At 42.6% G+C, this 27,412-nt stretch overlaps 2 protein-coding genes across 4 annotated transcripts in view; one reads left to right on the top strand and one right to left on the bottom strand.

Annotated features, from left to right (window-relative positions):
• ASPSCR1 (ASPSCR1 tether for SLC2A4, UBX domain containing) overlaps window positions 1–23,421 on the top strand; it is a 46,496-nt gene extending 23,075 nt beyond the window's left edge. For 2 of the 3 annotated variants that reach the window (XM_050908224.1, XM_050908222.1), the window contains 8 exons: window positions 2,377–2,458; window positions 3,319–3,385; window positions 4,328–4,390; window positions 4,700–4,752; window positions 19,554–19,605; window positions 20,315–20,384; window positions 20,718–20,905; window positions 22,295–23,421. In XM_050908224.1, the coding sequence (XP_050764181.1) occupies window positions 2,377–2,458; window positions 3,319–3,385; window positions 4,328–4,390; window positions 4,700–4,752; window positions 19,554–19,605; window positions 20,315–20,384; window positions 20,718–20,905; window positions 22,295–22,308 (589 nt within the window). In that variant the 3' untranslated portion in view covers window positions 22,309–23,421. The remainder of the gene's footprint in view (window positions 1–2,376; window positions 2,459–3,318; window positions 3,386–4,327; window positions 4,391–4,699; window positions 4,753–19,553; window positions 19,606–20,314; window positions 20,385–20,717; window positions 20,906–22,294) is intronic. The other variant, XM_050908223.1, reaches the window with a different exon arrangement.
• A 2,332-nt stretch (window positions 23,422–25,753) lies between these two features.
• Window positions 25,754–27,405, bottom strand: CENPX (centromere protein X). Its single transcript, XM_050908225.1, has 5 exons — window positions 27,346–27,405; window positions 27,184–27,235; window positions 27,049–27,102; window positions 26,600–26,688; window positions 25,754–26,463 (listed from the first exon to the last, which is right to left on the bottom strand). Exons 1-5 carry the CDS (start codon window positions 27,382–27,384, stop codon window positions 26,449–26,451), a joined length of 249 nt encoding a protein of 82 aa, XP_050764182.1. The 5' UTR covers window positions 27,385–27,405; the 3' UTR covers window positions 25,754–26,448.
• Window positions 27,406–27,412: the final 7 nt, after the last annotated feature.

The following is a 27,412-nucleotide window of genomic DNA, read 5'->3' as shown; positions in this document are numbered from 1 at the left end:
GGTAGAGGGTTGTAGATAAGTTACTGGGTGTGGAGTTAATAAATTAATGGTCAGCACTGGAAATCTCTACCCTTTATGCCATTTGAGTTCAAGGGCTATGTCCTGTTTCTGTGACAGAACCTATCTTTTTGTGTGAATCAGTTGAGCATTTGTGCATGGGATAATGGTTTCACGTGGATGTTGAAAATTTCATCGTGAAGTGTCTGTGATGCCTATGTGGTGATAAGTTTATCTGAGAACCTCAAGCTAATCAGGGATGGGCCCTCACTGAGAAAGGATTAAGAGAAAGATTCCTTCCTGTGTTCTGCATTTCAGGGAGTTATTCAAAGCCACTTGACACCCCACCTCTTTTTCTTTCTTTCATTCTCCCTTCTTCTGAAAGAGAAGCCACTGCCTTTGTAATTAGATGTGCTCTTATTTGCTAGAGGCCCAAAGCAGTGGTGAGCTCCTGCTATCTGTTTTGATCTGACTTCATGTTAACTATTGGGAATTAAATGGATGGAATTTGTAACTTGTGATGGACAAATATACGAACACAATGATCCAGCTTCATAAGAATAAGTCCCACTGACTTCAGTAGTAGCTAGTAGCATTTTCAGCCGGTAAGAAACACCTTGTATTTTAAGTAACAGAATTAACCTTTTATTAGACCTCATCAGAAAAGACCAACTTTGATTTTGCTTTATTTCCATTTGGGTATGTCTCAAACTTAGCTACAAATCAAGACATGAGAATGTTTGGAACACACACAAAGAGGGGGAAGAATTATAGGAAGCTGGACTAACTCTGCGTCTCACTGTTCAAGTAGCTTGCTGTCAAATACTTATGATTTTACTGTACTGTTATTCCAGTTCTGAACTAAAAGCTCAGATTAAGATAAACTAGCCTCCCTGTCACAACAGCATTTTGCTGTCTATAAGTTCCTTAAAGTGGATCATAACATTCCTTTAAACATTACAAGCACTCTCCGAGACTGTGGGACAGCCTACTTTACCCTGTAACCAAGTCTGAGTTGAACTTTTTACTTAGAGCTGATTTTTCTTCCCCACAGGCTGCTGAAATCCACATGAGTACACAGATTGGCCTGAAAATTGCTCTGCTGCTTGTGGGTCTGGAGTATTTAGTGGTACAAATGTAGGGTCATTTGGTTGGGGGTTACTGGAATACAGGCCCCTCAAAAAAAGACCTAATTTCCAAATTTGCTGATGCTTGTGATCCCTTTTACCCTCACAGCCAGGGATAAAAATAAAGGCAAGTTACACATGAAACTGATACCAGTTGGCTTCTGATCTCAGCTGGTGAATCTTAACAAAAACTAGCTGCATACAATGTGATTTTTTAAATGCAATTAGAATTTAATTCTGACTTCGTGAAGAGCTGAGAGTTGGTATGAATCAGCAATTGGTACACAAAGAAGGAATGGAGCGGGTTAGTTTCGTGTTTGCTTTTCAGATTGTGAGTTGGCACTTCCAGAGCATCTTGGAATGTGGTGTACCAGCTGACAGTTCTGGGTGCAGTTGGTGAAGTAAGCTTGTAGTTGTTTTGTTCAGCAGCTGTTCCGGAGATACCTTGGTGATTCTTAAAAATAAAAAGAGGTCCTTCAAACTGTATAGGTGTAAGAGATTAACTTGCAAATAGTTGTGCGGAATTACATGATCAAATGTTTCACCAAAATCTAGCCTAGTAAATCGTTTATTCAGAATTAAGTGCAAACAAGGAAAAGGGACTAAAGCCTGAACATGGGATCTGTTGGATCTAAGCTTAGTTCTTTACTTACAGGAAAATATATAATTGTTTTCTTGAATTTATTGTTTCATCTTAAATACAGGTAGTTTTTTGGGTTTGGTTTTTTTTTTGCACCCAGTACTCCTTTTAAAACACCAGTCTACAATGCCAGTTCTTGAATGATCTGAAACTTCTCATTTTTGTTTTGTTTCCCTGTTGCTAATTAATACTCATTAATTTCTTGTGCCAGCATTGTTTTTCAGCTTCTGTAGCTCTTCTCCCTCCCCGGAGTAATCACGTCCAACTTTAGTCTCTGTTTTATTGGATTAATAAGTCCATCTCTTCTTGAGTAGTCTGAGCAAACATTCCCCTGCTCTTCTTAGTATCTTTTCTGGCATCTGCTGCAGTGAACTTATTTTTACATGTGTACAAGAAAAGTAATTTTATACAGTATTGTTGCTGATGCTCAATAGTTCCATGTATGAGATTTTGGGGTAGGAACCACAGGAGGTGGGGAAAATGCTGTGAGGGATACATGGAACAGTTGAGCAGTTCTCATCAGTCCTGCTTGGACCTTTCGCTTTCTTAATAAAATAAAAATACATCTTAAAATTATGGAAGTGAAAGCTTGTCTTCTTCCCTTGTATCTAGGAAACGCCTGGAAGAAGCTCCACTGATGACAAAATCTTTGAGGGAGGTTCAGCTGAAGGAAAAGTTAGAGCGTTACCCAAAGGTAGCCTTTGTTATTTTTCCAATCCCTCTGGCTAGTCCAGACTTGGGGGTTGAGTAACTTTGGGAATCAATTGTGATCAACAGGATCTTGAGCTACTTACAGGAAGACTTTTCAAATTCCCATCCCTGGTAACTGTGGGACTCGCATAATAGTTGTACCTGTAACGATATGGTCGAGTGGCAGGCAATACAGCTCCTTGTATTTTGTTCCAGATGTTTCAAAACCCTTATGTTGTGCGCACGTCAGTCTGTATGACTGAGCTTTCCTATCTGCCTCTCCTCTGTAGACTCTTACATGTTGATAGTATCTCATTATAAGTTAAATGATAAGATGTTACAGATTGGAGATATCTTACTCTGTAAATACGATCCTAATGCAGTTTTTGTCTTTGGTGATTTATTGCAAAAAAATAAGAGATTAAGTTCCCAAGTTAAGTGCTTTCTGACCAATGCTGGAAATAGAATGGTACGAGTTACTTCAGATGTATGGCCGGAGGATTCCTACTGCTACGGACACTTCAGGGTACTGATACTCTGTACCTGTCCATGGGTGACTTTCTACTTTGTGCATTACTTAGCACAGGGAGCTCCTAGTCTCTGAGTAAGTGCTGCTGCATTGTACGTCATACTGTTTCTATAGATCAGCTCTCTTACAGCCTTTGAAAGCCAGACAGCCCATGTTCTCTGAGGACCTGCACAGTAATTGTTAGCCAGTATGCTCTTCTACCCCTGTAGAGTAAATATCTCAAATGTCCCCATTTAAAAAAAGAAACAACAACTTGCTCGCAAATTCTAAGCCAAGGACAGGTGTTACAGAACAGCCGTAAACAATTGACCTGATGTGCTTTGTCTCTGACTTAGGTGGTGTTGAGAGTCCATTTTCCGGACCGTCATGTTCTACAGGGGTTCTTCCATCCTAGTGAAACTGGTAAGAGCAATCTCCACTTCAGTCTGGGTAGCTGCAGCTAACCTTTCTCATCATTGATTAGTTGCATGACAAAAGAGAGTGGCTCTGGACAGATCTTTCTGCTGTCCAGGGAAGTAATACTGCTCTCAAAAAGCAGCAGTAGCTAGTTATGCTGTCCTTACAGGGCCCCTGAACGGAATGAGAAAAGAGTCTGGGGTAATTAACTTAGTTAAGGGGAGTTTATTTCCAGGACTACTTGATGGAGACTATCAGGCTACTTGATCGCAAAATATTTGTGCTCAGGAAACTGTCCCACTTGATATCCCCTTGTTTGTGTCCAAATGGTGTGTTACTGAGATGAGTTTGGACACTTCCTCTGTGTTAACGCTTAAAAAGTTTTGGGGGAAAAAAACAACAGCAGCCCCCCCCCCCAATGCAAAACAAAACCATAAAAACAGGAAGAAGAAAAAGGAAGCTTTGCCTACCGTAATAAGAGTAACAGGGGATGAATCTTTCTGCCTCCGTCCGTTCACGAAAGGCAGTCAGACCATACACCAAGTAGCTCTTACTGTTGTTAATGGAGATCCTCTTATTCTCAGCTGGCAGTGATGGTTACCCACATGGTTTTTTTGATACTTTTGTATGGAACAAGGACTAATAACTAGTTACCAGAGTCTCACCTGGCTGGTCTCTGCAAATCTTGCAGCTGCTATTGGATTTCCTAGGAAGAACTTCACTGGCATCCTTAGATTTTGCTAAGGGACCAGAATGTCTAGGTGGGTTTTTTTGTTTGGTTGGTTTTTTTTTCTCCAAGATATTTGTAATAGTAACAGTGGTTTTTTGAGGAAAAAAAACCTCTACAGCCACTGTAGAGGGCAGTTCTGCTGTTACAGGTTTGCCTTTTTGCCCAGCGTCTGAAGAAACAAAGGTAATTCAGCAAACCTTTCTCTCCTTTTTTCACAGTTGGCACTTTGAGAGACTTTGTAAGAAGCCACCTTGCAGATGCAGACTTGCCATTTTACTTGTGTGAGTGTGCTGTTGGTAATATTTGGCCTTACTTTACAAAGCCTATTCCTAGCTGTGGTGCATATGGGATCTTGTGATGCCATGAGGTATATGACCTGGGGAGGAATTCCTTCTCTAAATACAGCCTCAGAGTGCAAAGAAGGTGTAACCTGCTCACTTAGCCACATTATGCTTCTGCCTAATAAGAAGCCTACGTGGGCAATATGAATGTGTCACTCCTTTAAAGAGCCGTAATCCCTCCCATATCTGCTGTATTTATTGTTTTGGTTTCTGGGTGGTCCTGTTTTGTAACTTGTTTTTTAACTTCAGTTATTGCACCTCCCAGAATCATCTTGAACGATGAAAGTTTGACACTCTTTGAGGTAAGGACTCACATGTGTGCTCTGTGATTCTCTCTGACTTGCTGCTCCCCTTCACTCCACCATATGCTTTAGTTACTTTTAAAAGAAGCTGTATAATGTTCTGATCCCTGTAGGCTTCTGCTTAGCCAAGACTAATGGAACCAGGTGTTTTGGAGCACAAGCTCCTCACCAGAAGAGGTCCACCTTGTGCAACAATATGCACTGGCATATTGTGGAAGGGTTGGGGGGGTTCTCACTGTTTCATACGTACACTCAGTGCCTTATGGAGTCTGAACTGTATTTAACCTAGAAACATTATTACAAGAGCTGAGCTAATGTGAGTTTGCTGTATCTGTAGTTGGACTAGTATAGTAGGAGATGTGAGACTGGATTTGGATAGGTAACTGTTTTCAATTTCTACGGCAGGAGCTAGAGGCCATATTAGGCAAAAATCTGACCTTTTTGATAATCACTATGTGAGAATTTATTTTAAGCCAGTTTGTACATTGAGGAATATGTACTCTCTATGTATAACTTTTCTGAAAGGCTGAAATTTAGTTTTTCAAATCCAGATTCCTGGAGGTTTTTTGCAAATGTCAAATAAGGCTGTCTTAAAGTCTCTGACTAGAGACTCTCGACTGTGTATATCACACACACGTTAAGAGACTGATGGAGTGATTTTGCCAGTGACTTTGCCCCAAACCCACCCTGTTTAAAATGTGCTGTCATTCAGAACTTCATAGACATTTGTAGAGTGATGCACTGAAGATCACTTGCAGGGTAAAGGGTCAAGCAGACTGCAGTGAGAGTTTTTGGTTGATGCTTCTGAGGGAGCAGAAGGGGTGGGGCAGGGAGAGGGATAGAAAAAGGGACTTTTCAGGCAGCGTGGTGAATTAGGTAGGGATTAGCATGCCTCTGAAGTTGTTTGTAATGGAGCTTTCCAAATTCCACAACTTCCTGACCAGGCCATGTGGAAGAGATACACGTGCAGCTGCTTTTAGACTATTGGAATGTTCAGGGAAGCAAAGTGTGGATCTCTGTGTTCACAGTGGGAAGTCTCTCCCCTTCCTAATACCCTGTTAAGAATTCTTTGCTGAAATTTGAAGTTTTCGGAGTGGTTTTGTTGACATTGGAGTTCCTTGTATTGTCACCATGCCTGTGACAGGTTTAGCTTCCTAGGGGGTCCTCAGCCTCTGAGGGATCACAGCCCTGTTTGGTTCTGTGGTTCAGGAATTGCTATGCAGTAGCTCTTGGCCTCCACCCAGCTTCGCAGCCTGAGGACTGCTCTGTTGCTGTCAGCCTTCCTACTCTCTACTTGACCATGGCCTCTGTTTGAACGTGCAGTGTGCATGGCTGTGCTTCTCCCACCGACAGGAATGGGACAGTGTATGTGTTGGTAAGACATAATGTCATCGTGGGTGGGGAGAACAACGGTTTTTCTTTTCAAAGCCATTTTGTATATTTTAATTAATAATGCAAATACCAGTGGAAAGTGCTTTGTGTCTTTGAGCCAGGAGATTTTGCCATCGGGCATGAAGGCAGTTCTCCCAGCTTCCTCTGTCTTGTGCCATCTCACCCACATCTGCCACCCAAAACAATGTCTCAGGGCACACATGGTAGCCATGATGGGAAATGCAAAGGACAAATCTTGTCTTCAGATTTGTGAGAAATCCCACAAAGGGGAAACTGGCTGTGGTTGCATTGCTAATGATATATTTGGAAAACATTCAGAGGAAGAGCAGATAATAAAAAATGTTCTGCACTTGTTAGCAGTTCTGAGGCAAGGGAAGCAGCCGTAGAGCTGTGACTAGTACAGACTGGTCTGACATAGCACATTGCACACTACTCTCAGCCTTTCTCTGTCTCTTCCCCCCCCCCCCTTTCTTTTTTTTTTTTTTTTGGTCCTAACCTGTCATGTCTGAGCATATTCCTCACTTGGAATTCCTTTACACACATTTTCTAACATGCTTTTTGGAAAGCTTTTTTCATCATTCCAAAGCATGGTCTCTCTGCAGCTCTCATCAGCAGAGGTCTCCTGCATAAAATGGGTGTTTTTCTGTCTTTTTCTAAGATTTGGCTGGGATGCGTTCCCAGATTCCTGTCTCAGCCTTCAGACTTGTGTCCCTACAAAATATGCTGCTTTCTTTTCAGTGTCTCTGTAGGAAGTGATATTCTCCCCCACCCCGTATGCCACATTTTCCTCTAGAATCTCATGGACTTCAAGTTTTGGCACTACTTATTTTTTCTTTAAGATGGGCTTTTTTTTGTTTTGTTAAATACATCCTAGATGCTGAAGACTCACAATCTGCCTCTGTAATGAACCTTTTTCCTGTTCTCAGTTAATTTTCTATTGGATGTTTTGTTTTATGACTTGTTTCTTTGAATATCCTGGAATAATTAAGCCTTTAACTTTACTGCTTGTTAGGTGTTTAGTTTTTTTTTTTTCCAGCTTTATGATTTCATTAATAGAACTATTTTGTATGTAATTCTCCCAATTTTAAGGAAAAAAAATAGAGACTGTATGAGCCTTAGAGTTCTGGAGAAAACAGCTGATAATATCAGTGGAATCCGTTAGATTTTCCTTTGCTATGTGACATCCTGTGTAGCATTTCACATCTGTGAAAAAAAGATGCAAAGTATAAGCAACTTGTCTATGAGATGGTGTGTTCTATACTGTGCAAGTGATCATGTGACACATACAGGTAATGGAAAATGAATATGTGAAACAATAAGGGCAGTGCAGACTCCTTCTAACCAGGTGTCCTGCAGAAGCTTTTTTTGCATACTAATTTTTATTCTTTCTTGAAACATTTCTGCTGAAAGCCCTACAGTGGATGTTTGTCGTTTTAAAGGAACTTTATCTGAGTAATTTAGACAGTGGATGCATAGCTGCTGGTTACAGCCGAGTCAGCTGAAGAGACTGCTGCCCCAGTTATTCTCACATCTGTCACCTGGGCTGCTATCTATTTCATTCTACATGAGTTGGATAAATATAAACAGTTTAAATAACAGACATTTGCAGGCTCAAGTCTCTTGACTGAAGTGGATTAGAGTCTCATAACATGAAAATCCAAGTGGTTGTTAATATCTTGCAGTGGGTGGTAGTGATGGGCTGAAGAAAGTAACCTTTCCAGGGGCATGGTTTTAGCTGGAAGGGGATGTGTGTCTGCAACATCATGAAAGTAAAGGTTTTGCTCACTTATGTTGCTCACACTCTACAATAGTTTGCTGATGCAGTTATGCCAATGGACCCAAGCAAAGTTTTTCTGCAGGAGACCTTGCTAAAGTTCATGGTGAGTTTAAAGAACTCGCTTCTGAGTTTTTTATTTTTTTCTCCTTCTGCAGTTGAGTATATCAACCTTGCGAAGTTTATACTTGTAGTGTAGCTTGTCCCCATAGCCCATCTGGTGCAGAAACCTCAGATGGTTGGAAATGTGTATGCAGCTATAGGTATTTAACTTTCTGGATTTTTTTCACCATGCACATTCAGTGTGACACTTCAAAATGCTGTTGTTTTCAAAAGTTTATACCCAGAATTAGGAAAGCCCATCCAGTTCATCACAGCTGACTTGCAAGAATGAGTTGATGGTGAAAGGAGCAGGCCAGAGCATTTTTGTAATCAAGTTTTTTTTCTTAAAAAAAAAAAAAAAAGTTTTTTTAATCAAATTGTATTCAGGGAGGCTTTAGCCTTGACTGCAGGGCCCTAGGGCATTGGAAATGAGTGCATGATTTAACCCAAATGCTTGAGGCCAGCAACACTACTCTAATGAGGTGAGCAGAGTAGAAGTTTAGCAGTAAGGGAAGACATGTCACTGGATTGGCAAGAAACAGCAGGGGAATTGATTTGTTTGAGGAGCAGAGAAAAGCATGCATGTTCAGGGTGAGGTGTGAGAAGGGAGAAGGCTGCAAGAGGCTGAGGCAACTTGGAAGGATAAAACGGGGTGAAGAGAGGGAGCAGAAAGAAATGTGTGCCTGGATGGGATTGGGTTCCACTGCCTATTTAGAGTTTTAGATTTTGGGGCAATGGCTTCTGCACTGCCAGGAATGCGTGCTGGGGGACGGGCGCACGAGCATGTGCATTAAAGCCTTGAAGTTGTTTGATGCAGCTGGGTGTAAAATGGCCATTATGTAAAACGGGTTTGCAGATTGGAAGAGCTGTGTTTAATGCCAGTGGCCACGTAGCCTGTGTCTCTTGCCTGGGGCCCTTCAGCCCTTTCAGGTCATGGTCTGTTATGGCAGGAATGATTCTGTGTGTTTATAAACATTTTATTTGGATGAAGCATCAAACAAGAAAAAAACAATTCCTGCCGAGAACTTGTCATACCATTCTGGTTACCCATACTGCTTGTCAGAGACCACAGACCTCTAACTTACTGGGATGGTGCCTTATCGCAATTTAGGTCGGCTGATTCCAGGTGAAGCTTTGCTCCCCATTACCAGTGTAAATCCTTTTTCATCTTTACCTTTCGCCTTGAGTCAGTGAAGGCCCGATCCGTAATGTCTTCTGCTCAGATAGGCTTTCCCTTCTTCTGCCGCAGTTCTGAGTGCTTGGCAGGGGCTGAAGGGGGCTTTCTTCTCTGGGAAGAAACGGGTGCGGAAGTTGCTCTGGCTTTCGTGTCCCTGGCAACTGTGTTATTGTTGGATGCCCTTTTTATAGGCGGCTGTTACTAATCGGGCTGCTTTGCCTGAGCCTCAGTGCTCTCAGTAAAAATGACACCGGCCCAGACCAGGAGCAAGAGAGGTGATATTTCTGGTATTGGGCCAGGTGGGGCAGCGCTGGGGACAGGACTTGCTCACCACTTCTCACTTGCTCTCTAGTATTGCCTTCCAAACTATGAAATCTTCAGTCTGGGAAGAAGTTTGTGCGGGTCGGTATCCACACTCGCTGCAGGGTTGAGGGCTGCGAAGCAGGCTGCGGTGCCTGGTCCTGCACTGGGTGGGGTTAGGCTCTGTATGGGTGGGTTAGGTGAAGACTTTGTCCCTTTCGGGCATCATGTGGTCTGTGGAAGGGAAACCTTTTGTACTTCAGTCAGAGCTCCCTTTCCGTTCCCATTATCTGGAAGGAAAGAGATGAAAAGACAGAGCTGCTCTGTAAAGATAGAAGGCATATGGTTAAGGTATTTTGTAAAATGTGTGGGTTTTGGGCTGGGGGAAGAGGAGCTTTTATGCTAAGGTGACCTTGCAGTACTCAACATCTCCGCAGCGTGAGAGCTTGGTCTGGAATAATGCTGTGTTTTGGTACATAGGATGCAAACGTTAATGAAGTGCTGTGGAGCGTGCGGTTCTTCCGGACGTCGTAGTGGAAAGGAAGCACGGGTAAAGTAACAGAACAGCTAATTTCTCAAGCTTTTTTGAGGTATCTTTTTTTTTGAGGATGTGTGAAAGGTTGAGGAGGGAGGTTGTCTTTATCAGTAGTACAGCTCTTTAAGGTTGTCTGGTTGTATCATATAACTGCCAAAATTCATAGCTTTCGCTCCAGGTCCTCTGTGTCAGCAGTGTTAGCAATAGCCTCCTGGAATGCTTTGCACCTGATGTGGTTCCCTTGCAAAGCACATAACCTGATGCTTGATTTTAATGGACATTGACATGACACTTTCTGGACATTGACCACTGTCGGCCTGGATGTTTTAGGAACTTATTGTCATGGAGACTGCATGACTTCTGATGGTATCACAACCCCACCGTCTGCTAGGGTAGAGGGTAGAGTTGCTTCTTCTGTGATATGACTGGGAGTTGGTTGTTTGGGATTGCTTGTCCCATGTCAGACATGAATCATGGAGTTGCACCTAGCTTTCCCAGGTCGTAAGTTAGCAGTAGGCTATCCTGCACTCTATAGACTGCCTTGGTGCTGTCTATGAGGAAAAGTGGATGGTGTCTGAGGCAGTAATGCGAGCACATTTGAGCATTCAAATATTTATAAATGACTGAAATTTGTGCTGAAGCCAATAACAGGAGTCACTGCAGATGGTGGAGTACCGTATTATCAACACTTCTGCTCTTTCTCCACCCTCTCACTCCATTCAAGCTGATTGAGATTGGAACCACATTCATTAAATCTGATCGCTTACGATGAAGGGAGAACCTTTACGCTGCAAGCAAAACCGGGAAAAAAGACAAATATTGTCAACTTGTTTGCCAAGATACTTGGACTGAAAGAACTGTCTGAAGTGAATTCTCCCAAAATATGTGTGTATTTACAGTATAGCGAGCACACAGATTGGCAGCAACATGGAGTTTTTGGAACCCATAAAGACTTCAAGGCATTGCTTTGATTTTTTGTTATTGCTGGTTTTTCTGGCTGCCTTATCCTCATGTCCCTTGAAGTGTTTTATAATGTTCTGCTCTCCAGAACTGATCAACTGCAGGCTTCCCTGTTGTAGCACTTGGCTTTGGGTTCCTTATAGCTCTAGTTGCTTGTTTGTGTTTTTCTAGGCTAGCTGAGCTTTTCAGAGTTGCTTCTTAGCTTCTTTCTCCTCCCAGAAACAGGCACTTGTGTAGTGCATATCTGGGGTTATTTAGTGGAAACAATCATTGATTGCTGAGTTAATACTAGGAAAGAGTTAGCAGAAGGTAAGAATACCAGCCACTGGAAAAGTCAAGGCAGCACAGAGGGCAGGAGGCCATCATCTGTGTTCAGAGGAGCTAAAGGAATCCACAGGCTGCCACATAAATATTTAGATCGTCTAATCAGATCTTAGAGTGCATTGAGTGTTTCCTCTGGCATGTACCGTGGGGCAGAAATCCAGAGGAGCTGTTTGTTCCTTTCTTTGCCTTTGGTTCTGTTTCCATATCCTATTTGTTAATGCCAGTTTGGGCAATACATCTGGCATGCTTGTTCAGTGAAGCCGACTACGAATTGAGCAGTGTGAAGCCTTCCCTGCTTTTGGCAAGAGTCTAAATGCAATTTCAGAAAAAATTACTTCATCAGAGTCAGTCCGTCGGAGGTATTTCCAGTGGCAGGCCTTGCGGTTATTCCACTCACTAGCAAAGAAAATTGCAATTAATAGTGAAATTCATCCAGCCCAGAGGATGGCATTCACCTTCCTGTATGAAGTCTTAGCCCTTTAGGTATCTGTTCAGGATTTTCTCATCTGGCTTGATTTTGGTAACAGTCCTACCTTCTGTTTTTCTTGCGAGGTCTGTTAACCGTGCTTGCAAAGGCTGTCCATACTTGCTTCTTACACTGACTTCAAGTAAGGCTAGGCACTTCAGTCTGGATGAGGGCCTTCCTTGTATGACTGAGTTTAGAGTGGAAATTGTGCCCAAAATGTTCTCTCTACTGTCAATTTCAGAGCCCAGATCTTTCTGATCTAAGCTCAAGGGCTCAATGAATGCTCTTTATACCTGGATTCCTTCTTAAGTAGCCTTCTCAAAATAGTGCTTTCAAATCTTATCTTTGCCTTATGAATTTTAAAGGTCCTCTGCTCTAGCTGGATCAGACCTCCTCCGTATTGGCTGCAGAATATCCATCTTCTTTGGCAGTTGCAGTCCACATTGAGCAGCTTTGTTCTCAGGTTATAAAAATGAACCACTTAGTTTGCCCCTTTCACCATGACTGTAGTGTTTATTTCTGTTTCAGCGATGCTTTGCAGTCTTGCTGGAGAAGCTTTTGATCCACCGGCTTTCCGGTTGAATTTTCCAAAAGCTAGTTTATGTGTTTGGGGTGTGTGTACTATGCAGTATTTCATGTTGGTAGCTTGGGTTTCTCCTTCCATGCGCGTGTTCCTTTGAAGTGCTTATTTTCTTAGTCATCTTTTAACATCAAACTAACAGCAGACCTGTGGCACTCTAATCTTTTCAGATCATGTAACGGAAAGAATGTTTCTTGTTCTGGCAGCTGCAAGTTCCCCTTAGACAGCAGTCTCTGCCTGGTCTGAAAGCATCACTCTGTCAGTGAACAGAATAACTGCATGGTAATAGTGTACGTATTTTGCAATACTCTGTTCTAGGATTTTTTGAATGAGTATGTCTGGAGATACCTAGTGAAGGAAGAAGTATTGAGATGTTACTTGGGGAGGGTTCTGCCTGGAATCTTTTTTGTGCTCTGGAGAACAAGTTACTAAAACACGCAGTAAAACAAAGCAGAAATGTTTCTCTTGTGTATCGCAGCTGGGTTTGCAGGGGAATGTTGTTCTAGTGTAGATATTTTTATGATGGAACGCAAGATGCAGTAGCCCCAGTATACCACTCTGCAGCCAGGATGCCCTGGTGTCATAAACCACGCTCACCACTATGGTGTCTGGGTAACTGCACTCTGCGTGTCTGAAATAAAGCTTTGAGTTACTCAGCTACATAGTTCTAGACTAAATGTGGCTTTACGAGTAACAGGCTGGTCTTCAGATTTCAGAAATGGAAAGCGTTCATTTAAACTTCTGCAACTGTAACTAAGTAAATTGATGAAGCTGTGTTATTTAGATCTTTTTAAAATGTGAGGAGTTGGTCATTTGGAATGATACTCCTTAAATGGGGAGGACAGTAAGCAGGACATTGGCTTCCTCTGCTTCTTGCCTCATCAGTGACTTTCTGATCCCTTCAGAAGAAAGCTGTCCTGTGATTAAGGCCTTGGATGGGACTCTGGAGACTTACATACTTAGTTCTCATTTCTGCTACTGCCATCCTGTGTGACCTTGAATAAGCTATTTAATCTCTTTAGGTCTCAGTTTTTCATCTGTACCAAAAAAAAACCCCCCAGTCCCAAAACCCCAAAACCTCATAATTTCTTACATTTTTATTTATATTGCATGTTGCTGCTCATTACGTATATATAATTGCACAATGGGACACCATTTTCAATTGGATTTCTAGGTGCTGTTGCAATAAAAATAATAATCTAACTGTATCTTGTAAATATTCCTTGCACAGTGTGATTTGAACATTATAATTCGATAGATTAATAGCACCTGTTTTTCCAGTCAGACTGGCATGGTATCTTTGGCTGGAAATCAAAGCAGCAAGGAAGAGAAATGCTGGATATTTGAGTATAGTAACTAGCTGTTGACTCATTCATATTGTAGTAATTCTTCATGTATTACTGAACGGAGTTTTTTGAATATTTGTTTCAAACAGCCTGTGATTCTTTTGGTCAATCTGACAGGCTCAGTGTGACTCTAAGAGGTTTCTAAATCTGTTTTGATTCACAGATATTCTTATAAGAATCCTATGCAGTGAGGTTAAGAACTGCAGAGTTGTTCTTCTAGAGACATTGATATATGCATTAGAACAACTGCAAATGAGGAGATACCAGCTGACTTGAGAACACACTTTGCAGGTGATGGTCTGCCCAGTATTTGATCCTTGCATTCTTAGCAGTGTTAGAGAATACTAAAGGCTCCAACTTCGGGTTTGTATGTTTTCCTGGACTGCAGCTACTAAAGCCTTCTCATCTTTATGCCAAGACATTCTTTGGCCAGTGGGATCATTCCACTGCCTTTTTTTTTTTTTTTTTTAAATGTTAAATTGGTGCTCATTTAAATACTTTTGTGTTTAAAAAAAAAAAAAAATCTCAGACAGCGTTATGTCCTGCCAGTGACTGGCTGGAGAATTCCTGGGGTGATCAGTGAGATGTAACTAGCTGCCTTCTGTACTGAACCCTCAGTAAGTGCTGAAATTGGGATGGTACCTGAGAATTCTGCACAAAGGAAGCTAGACAGAGGGTTGTATGAATGAGCCAATAGTCTATTTGAATTGAAGAAAAAGAACTTATTGGATGTAAATTTGGCAAGAGGGGACTCTGTTGGCTGACCCCTAGGAAGGGATAGGATGCAGGGAAATGAGCCATGGGAAGGAGGTTGCATTCTATACACTTGTAGGCTGCTGTCTAGTTCCTTTAAGTTTCTTTCAATTAAAAGATTTTGAACTGAAACATTTGGACTGATGTTTTGCCAGCAGTAGGAAATGGTTGTGGACGTGGATCCTGAAACTTAGAACTATGGTTATTTGTCAACCTGTGAGTAAATAGGGTAGAGGTTTATATTGGGGCACATTCTGTTTGTGTGGTTGAGTGTGTCTGTCTAGCTCTTGGTCTGTCTTTCTCACTCTCTTTTTCTCTTTGTGCCTCATGCAGGCCCTGCCATGAATTTTCTCTGACCCCTTGGGGCCATTCCCACATGAAGCTTTGATGTGTGTGCCCAGAGCTTGATTGACAAGGAAGTTTCAGTGGCGGCAGCAGGGAAACGAAGAGAAAAGGGCAGGGCTTTGAACTAAAGGGCTTTGAGCTCTGAGATGCTGTGCTTACTTATCTCCTTCAGAATGTTAATTATTTACCAAGATAATTGGTTGGGAGGGGGGAAAAAAGAGAGAGGAGGTTATTAAAAAATTCCAACACTAACACGCTACAAAAACCTCATTTTCCAACTTGCAGCTGGCATGAAAAGGATGTTGTGTGTAAAAGGGCTTGAGTGTATGTGTGTTGGGGAGGGCCCCTTTTTAAGGCACCCATTTCCTAAATAGAGGGATCCCTTCAGACGAATGCAGCGGAAACATCAAAGCTCTTGCAAGAGTTTTCTCTGGGGTTTCTAAACCGTGTCTGGTACTTTTTAATTAAAAAATTTTATGGAGAGCCGTCTTTGTGACTGGAGCAGGCAACCTTAGGCCCTGTTGATTGAGGAATGAAATGTTAAAAGACCTAATAAATAATGATTTCTGCTAAAATGTCAGTTCAAGGATGTGAAGATGCCTGGCTACTTTAGCAGGAGCTGAGACTTGGAGTAGACTGATGAATGTCTCCTGCTTCAGTCTAACATGATGTAGCCATACTGTATGTGAAAGTTTCCTACAGCCTTTGGATTAATGTCAAAAAATTTGTAATACCACATACTCATTTGAAGTTTGTAGTCAGGAAGATAGGTGAAGCTGTTTCATTTTGCCTCCAGTTAATACAGTTTTATTAGTCCCTGTATTAGGTAGCAATCCACAGACTCCTCTGTGAAGATCAGGGTTCCTTTGAGTTCTGGTAATTGCTGTGCTGGATCAGGTCCAAGGACCATCATTCCAGTATCCTGACTGTGCTGATGGTGGCAACAGAGGTTCAAGAAAACTCAAGAGCAGGCAGCCTGCCCTGCACAACTCCTAAGCATGCATTAATGATGCAAAGAGGGGCGGTTGCTTGCTTTTATCTGTTTATTTATTTATTGGATCAAGGTGAGAAATTTAGTGTTATTGTTTTGCCAGGGTAAATGTAGACCATTAATCAACATTTTCTGTACAGTTTCTGGCTATGACAGTACTTACCTCTTTTACACTATGATGTTTTAGTTTCTTTACCTGTCTCTTAGTATAAGGCCTTCTGAAAGCTTAAAATAATTGTTTCAGCTAGTTTTTCTTTATGTAGTATTGTACTGATGTGTTAATTCCGGTAATAAGTATGATATTTTTCTTTCAGAGTCCTTACTGGTACAGCTGATTACACCATATCGTATTAATCTTCTGCGTATCACCATAAACCCTTTTAAAAATACAAGCCTGTGCTTGCAGCAGTGTCTGTGTTTAGTGCGAAGCTTAGTAATTTTAAATCTCTTACTCTGCAGTCCCTTGAGAACACTTGGATGTACCATCTGGACATGGTGATGTAGTGCTTTTTATTGTATCACTTAGTTCCAGCACCCGTTTTTCTACTGCTTCAGTTTCTTTGAGGATGTGGTGTCATACTGTAATCACTCTAAGTGGCAGAGCAAGCTTCATAGGTAGGTACCCTCCTCACTTACCTGCAGTTGCTTTTGTGATTCCTCGGTTGAACCAGTGAGACTGCGAGTCCAGTCTTACAGTTTCTCTGGTGCCCAGCGAAAGACCAAAAGATAATTAAGGGACTGATGCATCTGACATATGGGGAGAGGCAGAGAGAGTTGGGGTTGTTAAGCCTGGAAAAAGAGAAGGCTCTGGGGGGGGGTCTTGTCAACGTGTATAATAAACGTGATGGGAAACAACAAGGAAGATGGGCCAGACTTTTCTCAGTGGTGCCCAATAAAAGGACAAGAGGAAATGGACACGAATTACAGGAACTTCCATTGAAATAAAAGGGAAAAAAAAAACCCCAACCAAACCCACTGAAAGGGTGGTCTAACACTGGAACAAGTTGCCTGAGCAGGTTGTGGAGTCTCCGTCCTTGTTGATATTCAGAACGCAATGGGACATCATGGTCCTGAGAAACCTGCTCTAGCTGACCCTGCTCAGAGCAGGGGGATTTGGAGCGGACAGTCTTCAGATGCTCTTTCCAACCTCAACCGTTCAGTGATTCTGGGGTGGCAATGATGTTGCAGGGTATTTCTGCCCTTTTAGCTGCTCAGTCTTACCCATGTTGTAGTTTGTTAACCGATCGAGAACAAAGTTACTGTTCTCCAAGTCTCCCTGATGATGAAACTGATCCAAAGAAGTCATTGAAATTCTCTTCTTTAATTGGATTCCTTAATCTTAATAATTGGTGGCCCAACCAATTATTTTAGGGACTTCTGTTACTTGAACTTCTTACTGTAACTTTTTGTTCTTTTAATCCTTGAATTGTATTTTAGCGCTCTGAATTTCCTTCCCTACACCCATTCTGCGGTTTCATTCATTATTATTGACCTCAGAAGTATTAGGTAGCAGAGTTGAAAGATCTTTGTTATTTTTTAAATTATGGGTAAATGACAACATTTGCTAGTTTGCTTTAATGCTTGCTTCCTTGCTTGCTTTTTTTAGTTAGGGCTGCACAGCGTTTCTAAGACTCCATTTTTCCAAGTAATGTTTATTCAACAGCTAGGGATTCAGTAGCTAAGGATTTTACTTCCATTTCCCCTGACTTCCAGGTCTTTAATCAGCATGCTTAATTTTGTTAACTCTTTCTTTCTAAAATACGGTGTTTGTGTTAATTGTTCATATGTTTTCATTCCTTACGGTGTTGAATTTTATTACATTGTGATCGCTGTTTCTTAGTGGCTTGAATCTGATCCTACGTGTTACTTAGGACTGGTTGAAAATAATTTCTTTTCTTTAATGTTTACAGTTATTTGTTCAGTAGGTCATCATTTGAGCTACTGACAAATTACTTCTGAACAGTATAATGTCATTTAATGTGTTAGTAGGTTGAACATAATTCATATTTTGTATTGAATTTTATTCAGTATATATTTATGCAGAGGTAGTTGAATAAAGCTATTTAGCCATGACATAAGAGACTGAGTGTAAAGCAATGAAAGGAGAAGATGGTGAGAATGGCCATTGTCAACATAAGTTGTCAGAAGCTTCATCATTTTGATTTGTTGCTATTTAAAATCAGAGAAAAACAAGTCAGCTGCAATAAGCTGGATACTATCTGGTGCATTACATTTGAGTAACTTGAGAGACATCAGTTGCCATCTCATTCTTCCTGTGTGATGGGTATACACCTTAAAATGGGGGAAAATGAAGTATAAAGCAGTGTGGTAAATTTACAAACAGGTTAAATTAGGAACCAGGCCTGCTGACTAGAATTGTAGACATTTCCACTTTTTCTTTTCTTTTCTTTTCTTTTTTTTTTTTTTTTTTTTTCTTTTTTGCCTGCAGAGCGTGTCTCTTCTCTGTGGAGTGGTAGTTAATGGTAGAGTGGCAAAAGCTGACTCTGGCTTTATTGCACTTCTGGGTTGCAGAAGGAAGAGTTTTTTCTCTTAGATTATGAGCTAATGGGAACTCTGTCTAGTGTGTTTTTTGTGTATGCGTTTGACCAGAAATTGCTTGTTGTTGTGGAGCACTGAAGAGGTAGGCGAAAAGATAAGATTCAAGGCAAAGTCGTGCATACCTTTCTGGGGCCACTCCCAGTGAGAGAGGCATTGTCTCCCACCTTTCCACTGATGTGGTCAGCCAGGGCACTGTGGCACTATCTTTTTATCATAGGTCTTTCTATATGGAGACAGTACTTAAGAGATCACAGACTCAGTAAATTTACATATTTTAACTTACTTTCACTTGATTCAGTGCTTGATGACCTAGATGTGGGTTTTTTTTTAAGGTGTGCCCCACAGTGCAATTAAAGCACACACTATATGAGTTATGATTTGGCTGACTGACATCTCAAATAACAGAGAGGGATTGTTGAAAAACATAGATCATTTATGCTGGTGTTTTGCTGGAATTAGTTCTGGCCACACTCTGGTCATTATTTTTATCTGGTTTGGAGGCAGATATATAAATACAAAATAATCATTAATAACATTTGCAGATGAAATAAAGATCATCAGACTGATAAATGCAGACATGAAAAAGGCAGTCCTACAGTTATCTAGATCACATAATGAGCTAAATGGATGAAAAATATGTTTGAATATGGCAATTATTCTGATAAGTAGGAACTAGGAATTCAGGATGGATTTATAAAAGGATAGACTGCATCCTGGAAAGCTGTTGAAACTAGACAAATTCCAACTAGAGAGAGGGTATAAATGTAATAGAACAACCTAGAATAGATTTCTGCGGGCATAGCTGGATTTTCCTTCTCTTACTATCAGTCACTCAGGTCTCGGAAGATTCTTAATCATACTCACGTTATCTGCTCAGCAGTGGAGAATGTGGGTGAAATATAACGGCCTGAGATACGCGGACAGAGGAAAGCAAATGGCAGGTCATCAGTGCAATGAGCACTTGCTGTACAGGTCTTGTCATCTGTGTGTAGTAGAATAGATCATAGAATTTTGCTTCATGTCTTACTCTGAGTGCCCTGTGCTCTACACAAGTTTAGCCTTTTCTGTATTATAGATGGTTCGGTGACCTCAGCTTGAACTCCGTGAATTTGTCTGTAGCTGTCTAACCTGTCTCTAGTGCTCACAGTGAACTGTGAAAGCATCTACAATCAGTGATCTCTTCCCCTTTTGCTGCAGGCTAAACTCTTTCCAACTGCTGTCATTCATTTTGGATCTGAGGAGTGCAGGGGTGAGTGAATTTCCTCTCTTCTTCAGCTGACTGTATAGCTCCTATAGTAGACCCAGAAGAATTACATCCTTAGGTTCAGAGTTCTTCCGACAAAAGATAATGCAGCCCTCGAGAATGCTGGTAAATGTTCCCATTCCAAATGGCTGAAGCTCTTCAGAGCTAGCTTGGTCAGTTAGCTTGAGCACAACTGTAAACATAGTACCTTTCTCGTGAGATTTGTTAGGCTATGGAGTAGGCATTGTCTGCTGTGGGGACAAGAATGATAGAAGAATGACTCTGTAGAAGGAAATTCCATTGTTCAAAATGTTAACTAAACAAATTACTATGAAACACTTTTACAGACCTCCTATTGTAGTGGACTGGCTGGAGATGGGAGAACAGATCTGAATCGTTGATTCTTTGATACCTCGGGTTTATGCTTAGAATCTCTTTCTCCCAGAGATTAAGCACGCTCTGGCTTCACAGAAGAGTTTCTGAGATGCAGTGAGCACTGAAAGAAAATGTCAAGATCTTGAGGTTTGAATGATGAAATAGGGCACCTTGAGTTGTGAAAGAAACTGTTTTAAAGTGTCCTGTGTCAGTTGGGGAAGGTGATGGGAGATTTATTATAGTGTACAGCAGGTATTTGCTGAACTGAGAGCTACATGATTCTGTGGTGATTGATGTCTCTATGTTACCAAACAAGTGTTTGGGTTTCATTTTTAAACAGATTGTTACCTGAAATCGGACCTGCTAAGCTCTGCGGTTTCCCCTTCTGCAGCTGATTTATTAGTAGCCAGGTACGTTGGAACTGCAGGGTTGCAAATGGGTGAGTATTTCAGGGATGGGAAGTATGAAACGAGCCCATCTTACTACAAAGAAGTATGCTCTGAAGATACTAGGAGTTAATTTTCTCCTGAAACAGTCATACTGTCATACTTGACTTCATAGCTTTGCAAGTCCTTCTTTGCAAAGTAGTGATTTCAGTGACCAGATCAAGTAAATTCTAGGGCTTTTATCATGAAAAAGAAGAGCCTTTCCAATCTGACTTTAAAAGTTTAAAGGTGGTGGTGGTACAAGGGGCTATTATGGAAAAATGAAGCTTAATTCTACTTGCCTATTTTCTTCCTCAGATGCTTGTCCAAATCATTAGTTCCTTCTGCTTCGCCATCTTTAGAATCGACAGTTCCATCGCTATCTGAACCAGAAGTGGGAAGTGACAAAAAGACTGATGAGCGGCCAGAACCGGCAAGCGTGCACGAAGCTCCGCAGGTGTTGAGAAGGGCCCCTGGGAAAATACCCAAATGGCTGAAGCTGCCAGGTATCATGAAATCAGAGGAGAGCTCTTCTCATTCTGAACTCCCCAGAAAGGCAGGCTCCTCTGTGCCAGGCGTGTTGGATGTTGACAATATTCTTGAAGATGTCAACGTAAGGCTTGCAGGACATTTGGTTCAATGCTTGTCAATCACAAATCAGTTTGTGACTTACTTCTCCAGTGAAGGCTGAGGTTTATCTGAATGCAGGCTCTGGGCATTGTTGAGTCTGATGTCTAATCCATATGCTTGCAGCATTCTTAACTGTGTTCTGGGCTTAATGTGTTGAGTTCTTAACTATGCTAGTGTAGTTCAAATACTAATAGGCATGATATTCTACATACCAAGGGCCCATGTCATCTGTTAAATCTGTCGTTATTTTTCCTTTGCTGGTGTAGTCTGTTTTAGTACTTTCCTTTCTCTTGATTTTTTTTTTTTTTTAGTTGGTCTTTCTGTTTTTAATCTTCACTGCAAAACACTAGTGGTTTTCCATAGTTAAGATTGCAATGAAGTTTCCATTATGAGTTTTTTTTCTTGGTTTATCCTGATCAGAAAACTGCAACCTTGTTTTTAGTCCCAGAACCAATAGCTTATGGGTGGTTTTATATGAGAATTTATACAAAATATGAAGTAACTAGAAGAAGGATTCCTGAATTAAACAATTGGCAATATTCACTTTTTGATGCAGTGGCAAAGAGAAGAGGAGGAGAGGAGGGGAAAAAAAAACCCCCAAAAACAAAGCCCAAAAAACCACAAACACGTTCAGTCAACCTCCTTAACGGCAATAAAACTAGGAAGAATTATATGGATTTCCCTGGCTAGTAGTGCCAAATGTTAACTTCCTGAATGAGAATTTTAGTATTCGATTCTGGAAGATACTGTGGGGCCATCAGCTCCAGCAAGCAGAGCATAAGGTGTGAAATGATTGCTGGAAGGCTGCAAACTGTGTTTACTGCTGTGGTTGGCCTGTTTTAGACTGGTACTGGGATACTGATGCAGATCAGGTGGGAAACAGTGTCTTTACTGTTTCCCATTCCCAGTATGCTTGAAGCATTCCACTTAAGAGTAGAACTTTCTTTCCCAAGTAAAGATTATCTGGATAAAGTATGAAATAACATCTCACCTACCTGTGCAGGTTACTCATTAACAGCTGGTATGAAAAGTTAATAACATGCTCTAACATGCATGTTAATAATATGTAGGATGAAGTTCCCCGCTCCGAAAGTTATGATGTATTCACCATTCCATCTCCCTAAGAAGTGCTCCTGTGTGCTACCCAGCTGTTGCCTGAGCACAGCAGTGTATAGAACCCTCAGCAACCAGATCATGTTGTTGAGAAATGATACAGTGCAAATTACGTGGTTAAGTGTTTTAATGCTCTTATGTTTATTTTGTAGGTGGGAAGAGATGAAACATTCTGGGCTGCTGGATCAGTGAGCAGTCAGCTGTGCCCCTTTCCTGATGAACTTATTCAGAATGTGTAAGAAATTGTTGGTGGCCCTGGAGAGATCTAATCTGTATGAACATTAGTTATAAATAGAAAATTGCTATTTCAGATTTCACCTTTTGGAGGAGTGGAAGGCCTGTTTGTGGTCTTCGTGACTACAGAAGCAAGGTTAGAAGTTAAATTTAAGGTTTCTTGCATGCAAATAATATGAATAGAGAATTAAGGGGGAAATAATTCTTATATACTTTCTGTGAAGGACTTTGTTTCTATCCATATGTTTAAATTCAAATCTTCCCAGTTCTACCTTCAGAGATAACTTGAGTCTAGCTGCCTGAATTCTAGCAGCAACATACAATCCAATTCAGTTCTACCTATAGTTAAGTACTGCCTAGAACAAGGCATCTCTCTGCTTCTTGCTGGCTGGGGTTAGTGCTGCTGATAGTTCTGGGCATAGACGGCTGGAAAGTGAGTAAAGAGGAAGCACTTAAACAGTTCAAATAGGCTTTTCCTGTGAACCTCTTGGGCTGCTGCACTTGTATTGTTTTCAGTTGCCAGAATCTTGTTAACAAAGAACACAGGTATCTGTTAATGGAATGCACGTGGAGTTTGTTTCTGCCCCAAGCTCTGTGTTTTATTTTCACTACATATAATTAACACCAGTAATTACAGTTACAGTGAGAAAAAAACATCCAGTAAAAGGGTCTCTTCACATGACCTTCGATCTATGGACTTCTATGGTCTGAATGTTTCCCCAGCAGAGCAGCTGTTCTCTGCAGTGCAGTTAGTGTACAGAGGGAAGCACTAGTCCAGATCTTTGCCTCCTGCAGATGTGGTACGGGCATGAATATTGTTGGTTAGAATTGCGCTTATACTGGAGATGAACTCTATAGTGCCACAGTAGCCATGGTGCTGTATTTTATTTGAAGTCTTCTCCGTGGATCAGTGATTCATATTGGACAGCTGGGGTTCCATGTTACGGTAATAATATGTTTTCCATTTTCCCTGTATAGACAATTGTTCCCTGAACTACGTGTGCATCTGCACAATTTGTAGATGTAATAAAGCAGAGCGGCCATAGGAGGCCTTTTTGTCGGTCTCTTTGATAATATGTTTCTTCCCCCAGTACTCAGTTTCTCTGTCAGTTCACAGGAACCTGCTCCCTTTTCAATGGGCCTGTCATGCCTCATTCCCTTCCTCACATTTTTTTTCAACAAAGCAAAACGGAGCTTTGTACCATCTGAATGAACTTCAAAGTGGCTAGAAAGGGCACCCAGGGTTCCTGGCACTTGTCATTGTCTCCCAGCCTGGCCAACATTTCCCTTCAGGTCTAATTACTTCCAAATGCTCCCAAATGCTTTGAAGAAACTCAGAGGGAGGGGGAGGCATGAAAGAAAGGTGGAAGAGGAAGAAGGAGACTCAAAGTGGAGGGAGCAGAATGCTTTAGCAAAAACATTGATTGATTTCTTGTATGACACCCAAACATAAACAGGGAATGTGTGCGGCCGCTGGCAGTGGGGAATGCAAGAGCGCTGTGTACAGCTGCTGCTCTGAATCCTTACTGTGGAAAGCAAGCCCTTCTGGCACTTGACAGGCTATAAAAGACATACTACAGCAAAACAAAAGATACTAATGTTTAAAGTTTATTACTTCAGTGGATTAAGCGTGGGCTGAGCCTACACTACATAGGACTATCTGTATCTTGGTTCAGGTACTATGTCAGGTTTATTCATTTCACAGAAGTCAGAGGTAGACTGTAGCTAGAGCTGCTTTGCTGAATTTATGCAGGATATATCAGGGGGCAACTAACAGCCATAGCTAATAGGTGATGATATACTTGTGCTGGTGTTCTTGATTCACAGGGTTAGAATAAACAGAAGCAGCCTGGTCGGTAGGAAGTTGTAGTGTGCTTTCAGATGTGCTACTCTTATTTTTTGAAGAGCACAGGCAACATCAAATAGTACTGATTTGCTTAGCTATTTTGATTCCACCAGTTTTGACAAAGAGCTAGCACCATAACTATCACCTGCAAGTACCTGATACGGGAAAACAGACGGAAAAGTTTAGGGACACAAGCAGCAATATTATTATTACTGGGGCAGTTTCATGGTTTAAGTACAGGGGTGAGGATTAGGAGACTTCATATTGCTAACTATGTGCTTTACCTCAGTCAGTTCTGCCCATGCTTGTCCCTTGTGTAACTCAGCTATGCATCAAACCCAATTTAATCTACTTTTTCAGGAGAATGAAAAATTGTTACCTTTAACAGCTAGACCAGAGGTCTTATTCCCCTTTCCCTATGCAATGCAGAGTTAGTTTTAGCTGCTGCTGCTATTAAAATACTGCTTTACTACTAACATTCATATCAGCGATCCTCTTCAGTCAAGAATGCTTGTGTATGGACCAGGTTTGTCAGGGAAGTGAACTTGAGCCTTTTTAGGGCAGCAGCTTTGAGAGATCTATGTGTCAGTAGGAGTCAGAATGGGGGGAGAGATGAGGATTTGAAACCTGGAAAAGGCGAGAAAGTAGGAGTGAATTCTTTAAGAGGGACAAGATGCCCCGATATTTAAAACTACGGGCTCTTCACTAAGGTAGTTGCTACAAGGATTCCTACCCTGCTGCCGAACAATACATGCAGATACCTGATGAGCTGGATTTGTTTCAATATCACTTCTGCTATAGCAGCTGAACTCATCCCTGGGGTTTCTGGGCATTCAAAGGTAGTATTACTTGCATTTTTTTGCTATTGCCTTTTTTTACCACATGGTTGTGGGGCTGAAGGCTGAACTAGGTCAGTTCCTTCATTGGTTTCGTTGTACAGCTGCACAAACAGTTGTCTTGGCAAAGAGGCTGCAGCGCAGAGGGACGGGGCACTGCTTAAGCTGGTACTGTCATCAGAAAGAATGTGTATTAAATTGTGGTTTTAGTTGAAGTTTCCAAGTGGCTGGTGTCCTGAGTGATGACCTCGATAGCTCTCGGCTGAAAGAGTACAGTGACCTACTGAGCCTCTGCCTGCTACAGCTGTCAATGGGAAAAAAATTGCTCGCCATTACTAATCATGAAGACACAGATAGCCAACAGCAGAGTGTGCAGTCGTTAAGACACGCTGGTGTCAGCTGCTTTTCGTGCAGCCAGCTATATATTTCCCAACAAAGCCAGTTCAGTTGTGTGGGTCCTGCCTACATGTGTAAGGTTTCTTATTTCACAGCTTCCCCCCCAGCCCCCCTGCTGGCTGAGGGGCCAGGCTGTCCCATGATGTGGGATTTTCACACATGCTGTTTGTTATTCTGTCCTTTTTCCTTTCGTCCTACAAAGATTTAGAGAAGAGGGTGGGTGAGGGGGAAACTTTGCAAGTCTTTGAAGCAGCTTGACTTTCGATGATTAATTGCAGCAAAGAGCCTACACAAGGGAGGGAGATTCGGTTTTAATTTATTGATGTTTCTCTGTGAGAACAAATTTATAGCAGAGGGGAAGCAGCTTCTGAGGAGAATATCAAATGGTTAAAAGGTTCCAAGCATTCTTTGATGTCACAGCCCTGGAGAAATACTGGAAGGTAGTGAGGGACAGACACTGTTTATTTATAAAATAAAGATCAGTTACCTGCTTTTGGCAAGAGCCTGTGACTGAGCTCCTGTTAACAACCTATTCATTAGACAGGCTTGGAGCTGGACCTAAGGTTTCTGCCACAGCTGCCTGCTGAGGCGATGAGAGCCTGAAGTTTGGACGACATTTCCAGCCATTAAGTCTTTCCATGCATCTCTGTGAAGCAGCACTTGTTTCTCACATTAGCTGAGAAAGCAACAGCATCTTACCGTGCTGTGAAATACAGGCTACTGTTAAAGGAGTAAGGCGGCAAGATGGAAAGCAGTTACATACTTAGCCGACCAAAACAAGCGTGTGGCAGCCTCTTTTCAAAAACAGCATCTGACAGCATAGTTGCCTAGGGCTTTGTTGTGCTTGGTAAAGGAGAGAGGAAACAGAAGCAAAATGGCAGAGAAAGAAAAAGTTGAGACTGTTCTTCCTAGAGCTAGACTCTGAGGATGAGCCAGATGTTCACTGTCAGGTCAGGATCTTCTGCTGGCAGGCCACATGTGCTTCACGAGGCCTCTAGAAATCTAGAAGCTGTAAGGAGAGAGCAGCAAGCCAGTCAGCACATCTGCTAGGTCCCCGAAACATCTCCCAAAAGGAAGAGGATTAAGCTGCTTCAGCCCACATCCTTATCCTGTTCAGGTGCAGTTCAGCTTCTACCGTTACATACCAGTTGTGGCAGCACTTTCTCCACATGTTCAATATCCACTTTCTCCAGGTCCTCCGCCTGAGCCTGCCGTGCTGCTCGTGCCGCTGCTTCTGCAGTACAAGCGTAAGGAAAGACTCGTTAGAGGGGTCTTACAGATGTTACGTGTGCGGTCCCGGGGGCTGGCTTTCCAGGAGGAGGACGCAGTCCCGCGGAACGAGGTGGCCCAGCTCCCCGGAGGAGGCCGTTCACCGGCCCCGCCAGGCTGCAGGGAGCGGGGTCGGGGCTGCGGCGGCGAGGTGCGGCGGCAGAGCGGAGCTGGAGCACGACGGGACGAGCCGAAGGCTGGCTGGGTGCTGCCGGGGAGGAGACGGGGGTGCCCTTCCGCGGTGAGGCTGGGGGGGCGGGGGTCCCCTCCAGCCGGTTCGGGCTGACCCTGGGCCCGGCACCGGGAGCGGGCGCTGCGCGCTCACCTCGGACGAAGACCTTCAGCATCTCCGCCATCAGCAGCTGCGCGTCGCCGTTAACTGCAAGGACAAAGCGCTTACGGAAGGCGGGGGCCCGCCCCGCCCCGCCCCGCCCGGGCCCGCCCGCCGCCGCCGCGGTACCTCGGGTCCTCCCGTCCCGGAAGTGGAGGCGGAGCAGCCGGTCCACGGTCTCCTGCGCGGAGAGGAGAGCGGATGAGCGGGGCGGGGGCAGCCGCGGTCCCGGTCCCGGTCCCGGTCCCGGTCCCGGTCCCGGTCCCGGTCCCGGTCCCGGTCCCGCCGCACCTTCCTGAAGCCGCCGGCGCGGCTGTCCCGCTCCGCCATGGCGCCGCGCGCTGCCGGCCTCCGCCTC

This window comes from Gymnogyps californianus, chromosome 19 (genome assembly GCF_018139145.2).
Source record: "Gymnogyps californianus isolate 813 chromosome 19, ASM1813914v2, whole genome shotgun sequence".
NCBI lineage: Eukaryota > Metazoa > Chordata > Aves > Accipitriformes > Cathartidae > Gymnogyps > Gymnogyps californianus.
The sequence above is the reverse complement of the archived record's forward strand: the minus strand, read 5'-3'. Positions and strand labels throughout refer to the sequence as shown.